The sequence below is a fragment of the Mesocricetus auratus genome, unplaced genomic scaffold, assembly GCF_017639785.1.
Source record: "Mesocricetus auratus isolate SY011 unplaced genomic scaffold, BCM_Maur_2.0 Super-Scaffold_100007, whole genome shotgun sequence".
NCBI lineage: Eukaryota > Metazoa > Chordata > Mammalia > Rodentia > Cricetidae > Mesocricetus > Mesocricetus auratus.
In genome coordinates this window covers 15,813,101-15,831,735 of record NW_024429191.1, presented here as the reverse complement: position 1 = coordinate 15,831,735, position 18,635 = coordinate 15,813,101, and the positions used below count along the sequence as shown (strand labels likewise).

The following is an 18,635-nucleotide window of genomic DNA, read 5'->3' as shown; positions in this document are numbered from 1 at the left end:
GCATACGCACACACGTCCAGTCTCGAACACTTCTCTCCATTTCCCATTCACTCCTGCACAGGTGCACTTACACCTTCAGAGGGACAGTGGGAGCTCCCCTTTAAGACCAATAAGAGACAGCCCTGGGCCTCCCTCTGGAACTCAGAAGTGAGTGGGAGGTTTCATTTTGCAAGCCCTCGCAGCTTGTTAGGATGCTCCCCCCCACAGGTCAGATTGAGAAGATAAATGTCCCCACCCACCAGGGGAACCCATGCAAGAAAGAGGGCTGAGGAGCAAGACAGCTGCACTCATCTCTGGCATCCCTTCTCCTAGTCTTAGAACCGCTGTCTACCCTGAACTTCTCAGGGGTCTGAAGGAGAGATCATGCCCCCCCAAGGTAGTTTAGCAGGTCTCCTCTCGATTGGTCAAGAAGGGCCTATTATAATATTACATATTTAATAAGCTGTGAGCCCCAAATGCTGTAGGACCTAGTGAATGATCATTTTTTTTTCTTGAACTTATTTTGAGGCCAGTCCTCTCAAGGCATTGCTCATATAAATTAGGAGCCTGTAATTAAACTTTCCACCAATTTTAAGGCAGTAGTGAGCCCCATGACTCCATTTCTGGACTGGGGGTAACACATCGTGAACATTGGCAGTGTGGTTCCAAGTCCTCTATCCTACTTCACCATTTATTTATTTAAAATGTTTTCATACAGGATATTTTGATCAGTTTTTTTTCTTTCTCCCCGATCCTTCCACCTCCCTACCCAGCCAACTCCATCCCTTTCCCACTCCCCCGTCCCCCAATCGAAACCCTTTCATTCTGACGAGAGGCTTTTCTGGGTAATGATGAAAAACATCAACTTTCAGTCAACAATGCCCCAATCTTCAAGTGTGAGATGCATGAGACTGGAGACAGGTATCAGCGAGGTTGGGAGGGAGGAAGAAAACCCTTGGGTTAGGAGCCCAGAGACAAGAGTTCAGCTTTGGTTGGTTCTGTTTGTACTAATGGTGATTTGGCCATACTCTTCTGCTTGTAACATGAACCCTGCCTCGGGGCCACACCTATAAGTTCCTGGGAGCCTCTCCACAAACTTGTCTTAAAAAAAACATTTCTTTTGTGTGTGTGTGTGAGTGTGTGTGCGTGTGTGTGTGTGTGTGTGTGTGTGTGTGTGTGTGTGCTCAGACAGGAAGAAGGGGTTGGAGCTACAGTTCCAGGCTGCTGTGAGTCGCTTGATGTGAGTACTGGGAACTAAGCTCCAGTCCTCTGGAAGAGCAGCAAGTGCTCTTAGCTACTGAGCCAACACTCCAGCCTCCATACTTGTCCTTGATCTTAAGGTCTCTGTACAGGGTATCCATGTTGTCACCTCTAGAATGTTCCTCGCTCCCTTCTCTACTTAGGTGAGTCTCATTGGCATCATCTAGTCTTGGGTTCAATCCCAACTGCATTATTTTAGGTCAGTCACTTACGCTTTACTCAGCCTCAGTTTACTCATGAGCGAGATGGGGATAACAGGGTGGAGGCTATGATGATGTCACAGAAGCCCTTATCGTTTGGGCAGTGCAGAGCCAAGGCTTAACAGACACCAGCGGTGACATTCCAGAAAGGATTGCTCTTTCTGAGAGCCTTGAGATGGGCAGAGTGTGGTGATGCTGTCACTGTGGCCTGCGGCTCTCATCTCAGCAAATGCTTCTCAGCTTGACAGTTTCCCCTCTTAGAGGACAGCACCAGCATCTCCCCTACTGTCTGTGCCCATCTCCCAGGTCAGCATCGCGGCTTGTCCACTGAAGGCCCTAAACTTTTCTGTCCCTATCTCTGAAGCGACAAGTTCAGACAGGACTATCTCTAGGGCTTCCTCTTGGTTATGAAGTTCCTGCTGAATTGTAATGGTTATTTTTGGTTTTGTTCTCAAGGAGTGAGCCTGCACCATGTTCTGGAGGCTGCCAGCACCACCTTTCAGCTCATCACCAGCATTTGCCAGGCTGTCAGAGGTGTGCCAGCTCTCTGGTGAGGCGATGAGGCCCTCCTGGGAAGGTAACCAAACAAAGAGCATCTGGAGCCCTTAGTGGGTGGGTGTAGGAGGACCTCACACTGTCCTTCAGTTTTACTTCGTGGATGAGAAGCTACAGATCTGAAGGATGAGGGATGACAGTGTCAGTCTCTCCCTCTGCACATGTTGGGGCAGCCCTCCCTGTCCTAACTAATTCCAGGTGCCCCGGTGTGGGGCTGGGGGTTGACATTTAGAACCACACACACACAAAGCATGTGACTCCGTGTGGGGCAGAGATCCCTAGGAGTGCACAGATCCCCAAAGAAGGACAAGAGTGCCCACAAGAATGTTCTCACTATCTAGTTCACATCACAAGGGAAGGAGAGAGAATATTCATTTTCCTCACATAGTATTTTGTACGTGGGGTCCTGATCACTTTCCTGCCTTCTCTGAAATGCACTCAGCTGCATTCCCTAACACACACACACACACACACACACACACACACACACACACACACACAGACAAATAGACACACATACACAGAGACAGTAAGCAAATTCAGACACACCCACACACACACACACACACACCAGACAGACACTCGACAAACAGACACACACAGACAGAGAGACAGAGAAAGAGACACAGGCAGATAAATAGATAAACATACATATATACACTACCTATAGACACACAGAGACAGACATAGATAAACAGACATGCACATACATACATACACACACATAAATGTGCATGCATGTACGAATGCACGTCACTACAGATAATGCAATTCCTTATTAAAAACAAACTTACCTGGGGCTAGGGAGGCGGCTCAGTAGGCAAGACACTTGCATAGAGGTTTGCGGACTTGAGCACAGATATGCGGAACCCACCTAAAGCCAGCAGTAGTGTTTCTCTGTCGTCCCAGCTCTCTAGCAAGATGGGAGGGCAGAGACAAGAAAACCCCTGGAAGCTCACAGGCCTGTGAGCCTGGTGAACACAGCAGTGAACAACCGAGGATTCTGTCCCACGTTGAGGACATTGAGGAGGTCCTCTGACCTCCACAGGCATGCCGCAGCACATGTGTACCTATGCTCACACACACGAACTCCACACACACACACACACACACACACACACACACACACAAACCAACAAATAAAACCGCCCCCCTCTTTTGCCCAGCTCCCTAAATTGCCACCGTACAGCAGTCTCCATTCCTGCTCAGTGAGTAACAGGAGCCAGCCACAAAGCCATTCTTCCTCTTGTTCCCTTGTGTCTCTGTTCATTGGTGTCAATGTTTACAAGATAATATAATTAAGTTTCCCTTCCCATGCAATAGCTAAATACCCCGTTTCTAAGCTGTGTCTAGTTTTCATTTTTACCACTCTTAATAACTGCGTTTCATCGACTAGTTGTGTCATAATCTCTTTATACATTTCCCCATTGTGGTCCTGGTAGGTAATATTTAAAATTTAGGTTAAAAATAACAATGCAACAAAGACTCAGATTTATAGAACCTTTCCCCTCATTTTGGGTTTTTCTGTAGTGTAAATTCCTACATGTGCAATTATGAGAAGAAAGGATACAAATATCATAAAAATGTGGCCCATAAATGCTGTTATTTTTCCTGAATTGGTCCTTATGCAGAAAATGGCTGCTCCCCACTGAGGTACTTGTGTGGAGTGGGAGGTTTTGAGATCGGTTTTATGCCCGAGACCCACTGTTTCTAGGATGACCGTGTTAAAGCATGCTGACTCTTAACTCAAGAAGCAAGCTCCCTCTTGCTGAATGTAGGCATGTATTCCTGGGACCTCGTGATGGTAGTGGAGCTAGGGTAGGACACACAAGGAGCCCCTGGCAGGCTGTGATGAACATCTTCACCCCAGGTAACAGACAGATGGACAGGGAGATCCTTTTTCTCTCTTTAAATCATCCCCATCAGAACAACTCCAGGTCCATGCAAGGGGATCCAGTTAAAACTGACAGGTCTGTCTTCTGCCATCTAGCCCATGCCCAGCAGCATTAGACTGACTGGGGGGGGGCAGGTTGGGGTTGGGATGGACAGGGGCCAGCAGGCAGTGGAAGGGGGAGCCGGTATGGCTTTGGGCTGGATGAATGAGACCTATCCACTATTGCATTCAGCTGGAAACAGGGAAATGGTTTCGCTGATGTTTCCATTCCCGAGCTCCCTGGAGAAAGTGGATAATAAATAAGTGACAATAACAGATTGCACACTGTCAGTATGGGCACTTCTTTGCCCCCCGGAGAATTGATTTTTAATAACAGTGCAGATGACATGTGGCGGGAGTTGTCGCTGACATGGGTGTTTTGCAGGTCTTAATAAATCACACCAGCCCAGAGCCTCTGGAATGGACCAGGTTGCTGGGTGCAGTTTGTGGATGGCACTGAGGCGGGAGGCTGGACTCAACACACTTGGCCAGTTACTTTACCATCAGGTCTCAGTTTCCCCATCTCTAAAATGGGTATCATCCTCTCAAGTTCACAGTACTATTGCAAAGGATCAGGAAAGGAACGGCCAGGCCTGACCTTTCCAAATATGGTGGTTACTCTTATAATAATGATGGACTAAAAAAATATAGGCGAGAGGTTTAAGAGCAGGATGACATCTCTACCATCATGAGGACATCCTTTAAAAGTGATAGCAGAAAAAGACGCAACTTTCTTTTATCAGCAAAATAGTTCAAGGTAGAAAGGTATACAAGTTGGACCTGCAGTTGGGGCAGCACGGTGTCCCCCGCCCACCCGGGCTCTAGCAAGCTCCCACTGAGAGCAGAACAAAAGTTATCCCATATTCATAGTAGCCAGAGCTGTGATGTGTGTTCTACATGCAGCATCTCATTAAATCCCCCTAAGATTTGGAGAGGCAATTAAGCGTCATTATCCGATTTTTATATGTGAGAATACACACAGGAAGGGAGGGGCAGAGGCAGAGCCATGCTTGGGAACCAGAAGGGTTCTGGAGCCCTCTAGCCTTTGTGTGAGCCCTCTAGCTCATCTGCCTCAATGGAGCTGGCCTCAGCTCAGGGGCAGGACAGGACCAGGCAGGCATGAGGGTGTACACAGGCTGCAGTCTGTGTAATCCTGTCTGCAAAAATGCAGAGGAAGAGCTCAAGTATGGCCAGGACTCTTGAGTTCCCAAGAGAAGGTGGATATCAGGATTTGTTGGTTGTATTTAAACGCTGGCAACTTCTTAAAACTTTGATTTTTTTTTCCCGAGACAGGACCCTGTTAACTAGCCCAGGCTAGACTCAAAGTCACTAAATAGTCTAGGCTGTGTTCTTCCTGTCCCAGCCTCCTAAGGACTGGGATTACACATGTGCATCATTGCACCCAGGCCTAAAACTTTTGGTCTTTGAAAAAGCTACTTGTGAGTCAACCTTCTGAGCTTGGATAGCACCTGGCCTTCCAGCTTGTCATCTCCAGTCCCTTGCAGAGGAGGCTGCATCACCCTTCTGAAGCCATAGTGAGCACCTGTGAGCAGCCTGCCCATCATAGTGTGCTCATGAGAGGGAGGACACATTAGTGTAGCCTAATCGCTTAGTCACAGGGACACACAGCAAAGTGCAGACTTGAGGGGGTGAGTGATTAGCTAAAGGCTCATGAGTGCCAGTGTGCTGAACCTCAGGAATGGCTGACCCATAGAGTTCATTGCCTTTACCCCACTGAATAAATAAGGGCTCTGCACAGAGGACAGAGCGGGAGGCGGGACTTCTGCACACCTCATGTTATTATCCAGTACCATGTAAGGCTGACCCAAGACCCCGTGACTTACAGCACTCGGAGTGACCTGAGACCGTTGAAGGCATGGACCGGGATGCACCTCAGGCGGTTGTAGCTCAGGATCCTGTGGAGAGAGAAATGTGAGCCCGCTGGCTGCTCCCGTTCTCGTGGGTGCACTGTTTACACTGTGGACCCATCGAAGCAAATGTTTCCTCCAATTTCCCTGGTTTCATATATCGACAAAGGAGCCGTAATACAGAGGGACGAGAAACCTCCTACCAGTCCAGGAAGCTCCGAAGCTGGTCCCCCGCCCCCATGTTCTACAGCAGACTGGCTCTCTAATCAGCTTTCCTACCACCTCCCTCCACTGTCAAATGGTGTGTGCTTACAACGTGCCGAGCTAATGGGAAGTAAATGGGTCTGAGCAAAACATAATTGTGTAGGAAACCCTCCACTGGGAAAGAACATGCATGTATCCCAGAAGGCATTCCAAAGACAGACTTCTTCAGAGGTAATTAGCTTCCAGTTCCTCCATCTGCCAGGCCCCTAGCTCTCCTTTTTGCATCTTCTGATGACTAAAGTCTGCCTTTCACCGGGGGCAGCTAAAGCTTTGAGGACTGAGAGCAAGGCACCTCAGGACTGAGGGGATACAAGACTGGGTATGCCCATGAGTGTTAAACGTGAGATGCCGCCATACTCACAGTGTGGAGAGGTGGGACATGTTGCTGAAGGTATAATTGGTCAGCATGCTGATGCTGTTGTTGCTCAGGTCACTAGATAAAGTAAAACAGAAAAGGCACGGGTTACTATTAGCTGTACCTGAGGGGGTCTCCAATACACCATTACGTGAGTATACCACCTATCAATCAATCCATTCACTGCCACACGTGCACCCATTCATCCACCTATCCATGCACTCATTTACGTTCATTCACAAAGTCACCTAGTATTCCCGCACACCTTTGATCATCTGTCTAGATATATACTCACTCGTCTCCATTTGCCCATCTGTATGCCTACCCATTCTCATATTTACTCCACTCACCTGCTCATTTTTCCACTTATCGCCCTCCCACCCATCTATTTACCTACTCATACATTGATTCAAATGTTAATTCTCACATTTGCACTGTCCTTGCCCACCCATTTATCCATTTATTTACTCATTCAATGATTAAATCATTCAATTACATTCCTATCCATCCATTTCATTCCAACAAAATGTAACACATAAGAAAACAATTTCCCCTTATTCTAGTATATTTCTTCCCATTATCAATTCTTTTTTCCTTCCTCTCTTCCTCCTTCCTTCCTTCCTTCCTCCCTCCCTCCCTCCCTCCCTCCCTCCCTCCCTCCCTCCCTCCCTCCCTCCCTCCCTCCCTCTCTCTCTCTCTCTCTCTCTCTCTTTCTTTCTTTCCAGACAGATTTCTCTGTATAGCCCTTGCTGTCCTGGAACTTAATCTGTAGACCAGGCTAGCCTAGAACTCAAGGGATTTGCCTGCCTCTGCCACCCTCTTCCCAGGGCTGGGAATAAAGGCATCAACTACCACTGCCTGGTTAAAAGAATGTGTAGCCCAGGCTGGCCTAGAACTCATGATCCTCCTGGCTCTATCTCCTTAAGTAAATCCTACCCGTGTGTGCCAGAACAACTGGTCCCGTGACCAATTCTTACCACCAGTTCTCTGTCATTTATTCATTCCATCTGACTCATCTCTGAGGAGGAACAAAGTTGATGAGAGAAGAGACCTCTATCAACTACACTCTCTAGTTTTTCCTCAGAGACAAACTCCCAGAACAGCAGAACAGCAGGGTGATTATTAGCTGTACACTGGAATCACCCAAGGAACTTACAAATCTTCTGAAGCCAGGGTTCCCTGCCTGCATACTCTGATTAAAATGCTGTATGTAGGTGTGGCGGCAGCATTAACTGGCAGCATGAACAGCTCCTACCTGGGCAATTCCACACAGCAGAAGCCCGTGCCTACTGCTGCAGAGCAGCGGTTCTCAACTGGGGCTCTCTTGTTCTACCCCCAACTTTGGTAGTGTCTACGGAATCTTGGGGGGGGCCGTTGCTATTGGGAAGTGCTACCAGCTTCTAATGGAAACCAAGGTCACTGCCTGGTTTCTCATGATAATCATGACAACTCCCCTAAGTAATAATTATCCGGCCTCAGATGTCCATAGCTCTGAGTCTGAGAAATGTTCATACAGACACTGGTTTCTGGAGAATAAGAATGGGGACAAAATGGTGGCTTCTTGGAACTTTTCACTAGTGGGCCTCTGACATCCACTGTGAAAGAACACTTCTTTCGTCTTGTGGACTGGCTCCTACTCCTCTCAGGCAGACACAGGCATCTTTCAGTTACCACTTGCCCAAGGAATAATTGTACCCCTCTGTGTCCCCCAAGGCAAGGCAGTGATGCTGTTGAGGGGCAAGCTCATGGCCCTCTCCCATGCCCAGGTTCTCTATTTCCCACTCAGGGGTTTTCAGGTTTCCTGGGAGGCTTGAAGTTTGTAGCAGGCGTTACTGAAGGCCCTTTGTTTAAATCATCTACTTGGGACATTTTTTTCCTCCGGGAAACCAGAGAAGGAAGAAGGGATGGCTGTTTCTGCTCCTGGCAGATCTAAGTGTGACCACGGCTCACAAGGAACTGGAGGTCCAGAAGGCTCAGGAGTTCAGCTTGGAGCCTGGGAGGTCAGAGGCAAGTCAACAGGGAGGCAGTTCAGAGCCCATGATGACACGCTTTGACTATTTGTGCACACTTGCCTGGCTGGCAAATCTTCCCACATCAGCCTGGTCTGTTTCCTCCCAGCTGCTCCTCCCTATACTGTGCAGGCCTGCAGGCAGAGAGCTGTGACATCTGGCTGTGACTCTTACTCCCTATAGCCCTGCCCCACACCACCTCAGGAAGGAGAAACAAACGCCTGCCACGCGGCAGGCTCCTTACATAAGCGTCAGCTGTCGGAGGGCAGACAACTCTTTGGGCACCGCTGTTAAATGGTTTCCTTCTAGGTACCTGAAAGAGAGGCACAGAGTGATCACACTGGGAAGGATACTGCTTACCACTTACATGCTCTGAGAAGCCTTCCTGAGTTACCTCTTCCTACCCAGTCCGTGATGTTTTTCTCCACTAGACTCGTAAGTTTCATGATGGTAGAGTTCATGCTAAAAGTGCCTGCCACTGTATCCTAGCAGGGCTCTTACACTGCTGATACATACTAGGTAGGCAATGCAAATTTGTTTGGTATTGATAAATGAAGCACTCACTTGATGCTGACTTGTCACAGTATCTGAGTAGCAGAGACAACACAGTTGAGGAACCACTTACTCAAGGTTACACAGAAACAAATAGTTTGATCTAGAGTCTAACCTGTGGGTTAGTGGGTCATAACTCCTTTGGGGTCGCATATCAGATATCCTGCATATTAGATATTTACATTATGAGTCATAACAGCAGCAAAATTGCAGTTATGAATCAGTGATGAAATAATTTTATGACTGGGGGGTCACCACAACCCGAGGAACTGTATTAAAGAGGAGAAGCGTTAGGAAAGTTGAAAACCACTGATCTAGAATTTGAACCCGCATCTCCCTGACAATTCCACAGAGTTTTTACTTAGCTCATGGGAGGGTAGTTGGGGAATTGAGCCATCATTTGTCTTAAGATCTCAAATTCGAATTGAGGGAGACTCAAAATGTCATATGATACTTAGGGACAGTCTACTAGAGCCTCCAGGGAATTAACTGGGGAAATGAGGAGTAGCAATTACAGAAGAAACACTAAACATCTGGGGGCGGGGGAGCCACACCCAGGGCAGAAGCATCAGCAGGGGTCTCTGCGGGAAACCCTTCCTCCCTTGGTGCTCGGTGCTCAGCACTGGCAGCCCACAGAACAGAAGGGAGACACCACTCTAAAGAGATGCTTGCTGTTCGATGACTTGGCAGCCCAAGACCCTCAACGAACCACACTTGGGAAATACCCAACAACTAGTGTTAAGACTGTCTTCTGACAAACCTGACAAAGACGACATTGTGACATCGGAAAAGAAACCCTGAGTCAGATCGTAGAGCATCTGGGCAGCAGAAAACCTGGTGGGAACCAAAGTGTCCACGAGAACTTTCATATAGACTGCAAGTAGCACACAGGACACGGATAAGAGCTGCACAGGGCCTGAGGGAAATTACAGAGGTGGGCCCAGCTCCAGAGCATGCATCTGAGAAGCACTGTCCATGACAGCCATTTGTCATCTGATCATGCATGGGAGGACTCAGAAGGGAGAAGGGGAGCATCCATAGCATCCATAGCAGAGGAGGTCCAGGGGTTAGGAAGGTACACGGGGGAGGCCAGACAGACTCGAGCAATCGGCTCAGCCAGTTTTCATAGCCTCTATTTCCACGAAGACTTTTATCCTTCTACATCGATCCTATCTTTATTTAATACCCAATGCCATGCTAGTAGGCTGGCTTGGCTTCATTCTGGCCTTGGCCCACTACTGTCTTTTTCCTTTCCCAAAGAAAACTACCTGGCCTGACTTGCGTGCAGGGCCTCTGTGCTCAGCTCCCCGAGAAGTGGTACTTTTTTTTTTTAAGCAGACCTTTATCTAAAACCCCAGTTCCCTCCTCCTCTTGTGTCCCTTCAGGTCTCTCTTCTCCTCTCTCTCTATCATCTCAATACCAATCACTCGTACCAAAGTTTGTATTCTCTTGGATTCATTCAGGAGTGGCATTCTTTCTTTTCTTTGAAAGTATTGATAATCATGCTTTTGAACTGTGTGATGTTTTGTCTAAATCACTCTCACTGGGGGCCATTTGGACTGGTAGTTTTTGGAAGAGGTGGGTTGTCTTGGTTTTTCATGTCATTGGTTTTTTTTTTTTTTTGGTGTTGGGATTTGTACATGAAGAGTTAGGCCATTCACTGGCTGATTTTATTTTAAATGCAGGCAATCTGTCTTCTGGCTATAAAGTCATAGATTAATCCCAACACAGTATCGGTGGATGACTTCAATGTCCCACTCCCATCAATGGCTAATTCATCCAGACCAAAAAAAAAAAATAAACAAAGAAACAGCAGAATAAAGTGACATCACAGATCAAAAGGACTTAACAAACATTTACAAAATGTTTCACCAAACACTGCAGAATACATATTCTTTTCAGTAGCAGAATTTTAGAATTTTCTTTAAAACTGGCCATGTATGAGGACATAAAGCAAGTCTCAGCAAACACAGAACAATTGAAATAACTTCTATTCTGTTTGACCACAGTGGAATAAAGTTGGATATATAGAAAATCTGCAAACTCATGCATATTAAACAACACACTATAGAATGATGAATGGGTGAATGGTCATTGAAGAAACCAAGAAGGAAAGAAAATCTTAGAACTGAAAAAACTACAGATCGATCATACATGAACCTATACAATATAATGGAAGAAGTCCTAAGAGGGAGGTTCACAGTCGTAAGTACCTGTATTAAATATCAGAATGAACTCGAACAAACCAATCCCTACAAGTTATCCTCTGACCTCCACATGTCTACACATGTACATTCCCACATGAAACCAGCATTTTCCTGATACCCAAACCAAAGAAAGATACAATGAAAAGAAAACCTTTGTCAATCTCCCTGATGAACTCAGGTGTCAAAAAACTCAATATTTGTGACCTGAATTCAAAGACACACCAAGATGATCACTTACCATAAGCAAGTTGGCTTCATTCCAGAGAAGACGGGATCAGTTAACATATGCAAACCAATAAATGTAATGTATCCCCCAATGGACTCAAGGACAGAAATCACAGGATCAACTCAATAGATACAGATAAAAACCTTTGTCAAAATTCAATACCCTTTCATAATAAAGCCTCCAGGAGACTAGGAACGGTGGAAACATAACAAAGGGTATCTACTATGAAGTAAAGCCAACATCATGCTAAATAAAGAAAAAGCAGTTCGATTAAAATGAGGAAAAATACAAATGTGTTCATTGCCATCTATTCAATATAGTGTTTAAAATCTTATCCAGAACAGCAAGAGAAGGAAATAAAAGAGACAACGAAGAGAAAAGGAGGAAGTCAAATTTCCTTATTTGCACATTCTAGGATTTAATACATGAGAGACCCTAAAGACTCCACCAGGGGAGTTGGGGAGATGATTCAGTGATTAAGAGCACTGGCTGCTCTTCCAGAAGTCCTGAGTTCAATTCCCAGCAACCACATGGTGGCTCACAATATCTCTAATAGGATCCAGTGTTCTCTTCTGCCATGCAGGCATACATGCAGTAGAGCACTCATATACATAAAATATATGAAAAAAACCCAGAAAATTCTGAGAGCCAATAAACACTTTCAGTAAACACACAAAAATCATCAGTCTTCCTATATACTAATGATCTAAAAGAAATGAGGGAAATAATCCTATTCACAACACACTCAAAAATATAGAAAAAATCTAACCAGTGGAATGAAAGACACATACAATGAAAACATTAAAACATGGAAGAAGGAAATTGATCGAGATACTAGAAGAGAGAAAGACTTTTTCATGCTCATGGGTTGGAAAACTTAACCCTGTCAAAATGACTATAGATTATTTAATACCAACATGATTTTTTACAGAAACAGAAAGAAAGCAAAGTCCCCAAAACCGAAACACTAAACCTCATATGGAGCCAGGCGTTGGTGGCACACACCTTTAATCCCAGCACTCAGGAGGCAGAGGCAGGTGGATCTCTGTGAGTTCCAGGGCAGCCTGGTCTGCAGAGTGAGTTCCAGGACAGCCAGGACTGTTACACAGAGAAACCCTGTCTCGAAAACCAAAACCAAACAAAACAAAACAAAAATCCAAAAACAAAAACAGACCAAAAAAATTCATATGGAAACATAAAAACCCCCAGATAGCCACAGCAACCCTGAACAAAAAGAATAGTGTGTTAGTTATCACTGTAACTGATCTCAAGCTATACTATAATAGAGCTATAGTGATAAAACAGCAAGGTACGGGCACAAAAACAGACTCAGGTCAATGACAGACAAGTGAGAGGTGAGACACAAGTCACGCAGCTACAGTTAACTGATTTTCATTACAAAGTTGTGAAAACCAATCCAAAACAACAAAACCACACGCATGCATGCATGCATACATGCATACACACACACACACACACACACACACACACACACACACACACACACACACTGAAGAAAAGATAATCTCTGTAACAAGTGGTGCTAGGGAAACTGGATATCCTTAGTAGAGGAATACAGCTGGCCCCTTTCTCTAACCTTGCACAAAATCAACTCTGAGGCTGAAGACCTTAGTGTAAGACCTAAAATTCTGAAGCTGCTATAGGATCAAGACCTAGGCACAGCTAACGGTTTTCTTCCCCTAACTCCAGCCACTATGGAGGCAAGGTCAACTCCCGACAAAGGCAACCCCGTGAAATTAAAACGCTTCTGTATGTAAACAAAGCAAAATGCCCCACAATAAGCCAATTATTAGAGGAGACAGCCTACGGAGTGGGAGAAAAACCTTTGCAACGGATACATCTGACAGCTGATTAATATATGAAATACACAAGCAACTAAAAAAAACTAAACAAACAAGCAAACAAACCAAAAACTCAGTGGAAAAAAATAGGTCAAGGAACTTGGCAGAGAATTCTCAGAAGAAGAAATATGAATGGCCCATAAATATTTTAAAATGTGCTCAACATCCTTAGCCACCAGGGAAATGTAAATTAAAACTACTTTGAAATTCCATCTCACCCCCAGTCGGAATGGCTATTATGGAAAACAAATGACAACAAATGCTGTCTGGGATATGTGGAAAGGCGAACTCTTGTTCACTGTCAGTGGGAATGTAAATGGTACAGCCACCATGGACATCTGTCTGGGGTTTCTTTAAAAGCTAAGATAGAACTTCCTTGTGTCCCAGCTACAGCACTCCTTGGTGTGTATCCAGAAGACTCTCCATCCCACCACAGAGACATTCGCTCCTCCACGGTCATTGTTGCTCTATTCACAGAAGCTGGGAAATGGATTCAGCCTAGATGTCCGTCGGCCGATGAACAGATAATGAAAATATGGCACATGTACACATGGAATTTTACTCAGCCGTAAAATGAAATTATGAAACATTTGGGAAAATGGATGTTACCGGAAACATTAGACTGAGCGCCGTAGCCTAGGCTTGGAAAGACAAATGCTGAGCGTTGTCTCCCACAGGCCGAGTCCAGATTCAGATTTTTATACATGTGCGTTTATGTGGGAAAGGATGTGTGTTGAGCTCAGGAAACTAGAAAGGGGTGATGAGAGAGGAGGGAAAAGACTCTCTAAGGTAAGGGAAAGCGATGATGGAACACATGTAGCATAATAGTGGATGGGGGAAACAGGAAAGGTTTTAATGGGGATGGAGGCAGGGAGATGGGGGAATGAAAAGGAAGGTTGTGCGTGGGGTGCCAGTCCAAACTAATGATGCGTGCAAAAGCCATGAGGAAATCTGATACCTGTAGGCCAATCGCACATTATGCTAAATATGAAAGCTTGAATGGAGGTACAATGTGTGGGTGGATAAAGCTGCTCCCAGAAGTCCCAGGTTATAATTGAAAGTCCCAGTGGCGAATGTGAGATCGCTCCCGAACGCTATAAACAATTGTCACCACTGTTCATTGACTACCAGAACTGGACGGGAAGTCCCTATTTCTGAAGATACTATGTTTTCTGTTGGCAGGACACAGAGGAATGAAGCTGGAGCTGTGCTGGAAACTTCTTCCCGGTTGGCTGACTTTCACTGTATGACAAGGTGCTATGCAGGCTACTGAGGAGAGCTGCCACCATCGCTCTTAGTCAGCCGTGGACACTGAGTGCTGCACCATCACTGGCCAGGTTAAGTGTGTACTGCAAACAAGTCTCATCACGCTCCTGCAAGCAACCCTAACGAAACTTACTGGGTCGTGAATAAAAGGGATTAAAAAGTAGAAGTGGGGTGAGTTAGAGAGAGGAAAGGAATCAGTGGAGTCGGAGGGGGGTACTAGGGTATGAGTAAGACTGAAATATACTGTGTATGAAAAGGCCAAGATGAAATGCAAGTTGTTGTGTATAATTAATATATGATAAAAACATTTTATTTATTTGTTTATAAAATGTTTATTTTTCTTGTATGAGAGTTTTGCCTACATGTATGTCTGTGTGTCATGTGTGTACCTGGTGCCCACAGAGAGCACTGGGTCCTCTGACGCTGAAGTTACAGATGGTTGTGAACCACCATGTGGGTGCTGGGAATTGAACCCAGGTCCTCTGGAGGAGCAGCCAGTGCTTTTAATTGCTAAGTCATCTCTCCAGCCCCAACAAAAACATTTTTAAATGAACTGGAATTCAATGCTGAGGATCTCTGATGTCTTTTTGGAAAGAAGGAAAGAGGGGCATGTCTGTGTTATAAGGGGCATATGATAGTAGGGGTCAAGTGTAGAATGAAGGAACTCTTTTTAGACAGTGACCTGCCTGGACCCCAGGCTTCTGCAGAGACCTGTTCAGCTAGGATGAGGCAAATTTTGTGGACTGAAGTCTACAAAAGCATGCAGCCTCAATGTAATTATGTGGTCCTGAATCACGAAGACAGCCCCTGCCATGCCTACCTCAGGAGGGGCCACAGGCCAGTTTATTCACCCCTCTACCATAAGTCCTTTTCTCTAGGCTTTCTGTTGCTTAGGACGCAAGTGGAGATTTAAGGAGACTTTCAAGACCGTCTTTGCAGTGAATTTCCTTCCACACAGTCCTTGCAGAATCCTGTCATTGTCATTTGTCTGCCTGGTGCCTGTCTTCAGTTCCATGAGTTCTCTCCTGTTGTCTCAGAGCTTCTCAAGCATTAACACACATGTAAATGGCCTGGGATCACTTCAACAAAGCTGGTTCTGATCTGGAAGGTCTGGAGTGGGACTGGAGAATGTGCATTTCTAATATGCTCATTAGGACCCAATTTGGGATAACGAGTTGCCTGTTGTCTTAGGGTTTCTACTGCTGTGAAGAGACACCATGAACATGGCGACTATTATAAAGGGAAACATTTAACTGGGAGGCTGGCTTATAGTTTCAGAAGTTTGTTTCATTATGATCATGTTTAGGAAACATGATGGTGTGCAGGCAGACATGGTAACAGAGAAGGAGCTGAGAATTCTACATCTTGATCCATAGGCACAAGAAATGACTATGACACTGGGTGTGGCTTGAGCATGTATGGAGACCTCAAAGCCTGCCTCCACAGCAACACACTTCCTAATAGTGACAATCCTTATGGGCCAAGAATTCAAACACATTGAGGCTATGGGGCTACTTCTATTCAAACCACTACAGCTAGGTATTCAAGACCCACTACAAACAAAGTGATCAAATTGGGTAGAAATGGGTTGAAACAGGGCATGGGCAATCTTGGCAATGGTAGACAAGTTGAAATGTGTATCATCTTCATTTGAGACCCAATGATTCTCTTCTTGTAGCCAGCCCCAAGGGAGACTCATCGCACAGAACTCTGGGCCTGATTCAGAAAGCCTCAAGCTGCCATGTCTTACTGGACAGTGTCCTCACTTAGTCCTTTCTTGTGAGCCTGTTATGTGCCTGACCATGCTAGGTGTGGGTGTGTGTATACCAAATCCCATTTTTGCCTTCAGGAAGCTTTATTCAGGGGCTAAAATTCAGCTGTGCACACACTTAGGTTGTGACCTCAGGCCAAGTTGCTGAGCATCCACCCACCCACCCACCCACCCATCCATCCATCCATCCATCCATCCATCCATCCATCCATCCATCCAGCAGCTGCCATGTGCCAGGCACTGTCTATGCTGGTAAACGAGGCCTCCATGAAAGAAGAGGCATGCACATGAAGAGGTCAAGAGACTGTGGTGGAGAGCTCCTTGGGTCTGGAGGTTTCACTTTGTGTTCAATTTGCTCTCCCCAGCCTAGTGCCTCATCCCACACCACAGCATCCTGACTGCTGTCTATCTATGTGACTTCCATGTGTTTTGGTGAACCCAGAAACCCCTAGGTCAAACCACAGAGGGCACTGCTACATTTCAGAGAAGTTGAAGTCACCTGTGCTAATCATGTTAATCCAGGGAAAAATGAGCTGTTTATCTCTTCTTCCAAGAGACCTGGAGAAAGGTGGGGGTGGGGGCCACCAAGTTTCTCAAACAGTCTCCATGGCATGCTCAGGATATTGTCTCTGCTCCAGTCTTTGTACTCAGTAGGATTGAGTAAACTGAGTAGCCCAATGTTTGCCCATCTGAAAGTCTCCCTGTCTCACTTGCAAACAAAGCAAGCCACCTGCTTTTTACTCCCTACCCTCTGTCAGAATCTCCATTGCTTGCAATGTCCACCAACTGCAGATGCTAACTGCACTACAAAACACATTCACAGAAACATCTAGACCTAGAATTCGACGATGATAATTGGCACTGCAATCTAGCCAACTCCAGGCAGGAAATTACAAGGACCTTACATTCCTTTTCTGGTTCATCTCATGTCTGACCCTCTGATGACCTCTGGTTACAGTTACACTGGCCTTGTCCTTCTCTGAAGGACCAAAGAGAGGGTAGCCTCCTTGTCAAGTTCTCCCCTTGCCCTCAGTCCTTAAGCCCTTAGCTCCAGCCTGCCTCCCACATTTCAGCTACCCCCACCCCCAGGTGACATTATAAGTTTTCGAGGCTCCAGGCACTACATTGTTTCAGTCCCTGGTGGCATCTTCAGTGTGAGTCTGTCTGTGGAGTCATGTCAGAATGCACACGATGGCCTCCCCACACACTGGCTGGCAACCGCTAGGCTCAGGAAATGTCACCTGGGCACTGAAAATCCCAGAACTCCCTAAGGGAGCTGCATTTGGCACTACCAAGCGAGTGGGAGCAGCTTTCGGTACAGGGTGTCCCAGGGCCCTGGCATCATGGCTTGGAAGACACAGAATCAAAAAGCTCCGCTTCAGAAATGCAGATGCAGCGGCGAGAGAGCTGCCTTTGTAGGAGACCCTTGATGAAGGCTCTCAACTCCAAAGTTGCCTATAGCTACAGGGAGCCCCGAGGGACCATTCAGAAGCCTGCCCTCTGCCCCGGGCCTCAGAACTGCTGCAGCTTTCCCGGCAGGTCAACCTTTGCACTGACCTGAATTTAAATGTTCTCTTTCAGTCTTCACCCCCGAGAACACACCTGCCTTGCATGAAAATACACACAGATCTCCTTGCACGGACACTGCCTGCTTTCTGCTCCCATTTCTACCTTTGCAGAGCAGACAGGCTCTCACAAAGAATTAGCTGAATGGAGATGGAGAGGGCAGCCAGGATTTCCACCAGAGGCCTGGGTGAAGTGGGGGCAGCTCAGAGGCCATTCTGGCTGTCTAATAGCTCTGTGTGTTTAGGCAAGGTACTTAACCTCTCTGAGCCTGTATTCACATAGCTGTAAAATGGAGTTTATGATAATCATTACCATGAGTATTATGAAGTTCCCTATGGATAGATTTAGTGTCTAACACACCAGTGTTGAACAGTTTTTGAAAATATATTCAAATACATATATATGTGTGTGTGTATATATCCACGGATACACAGATACACAGACAGATAGACACACACACACACACACACACACACACACACACACTTTGTTCGCTTAGTGATATACATGATTAGCAGAAGGAAGATTTCACTTCCTCTCCTGCTCCCAGCATGTTTTGCTGTGAGGACAGTGGCATCAAGCCATGCTGCTCGTTACAATGCTCTTTTGCTCTTGGGTGTCCGTATATGTAGAAAGCCCACCCTTCTCTGGCCCTCAGCCTGCATGTGACCTTCCCAGGCTCTCTGCACATGCTACCTGCTCCCGGGAGATCCAGGTGCTTGACTAGAAGACCTTCTTATCAGGAGGGGCTTTGCCAGGCAC

The 18,635-nt window shown here is 46.1% G+C and overlaps 1 protein-coding gene across 1 annotated transcript in view; it reads right to left on the bottom strand.

The window, feature by feature from the left end:
• Positions 1–18,635, bottom strand: part of Slit3 (slit guidance ligand 3) — a 571,841-nt gene that overhangs the window by 47,884 nt on the left and 505,322 nt on the right. Inside the window, exons 21-23 of the mRNA XM_040748452.1 lie at positions 8,668–8,736; positions 6,421–6,492; positions 5,772–5,843 (exon numbers count right to left, since the gene is read on the bottom strand). Of these exons, the coding sequence (XP_040604386.1) occupies positions 5,772–5,843; positions 6,421–6,492; positions 8,668–8,736 (213 nt within the window). The remainder of the gene's footprint in view (positions 1–5,771; positions 5,844–6,420; positions 6,493–8,667; positions 8,737–18,635) is intronic.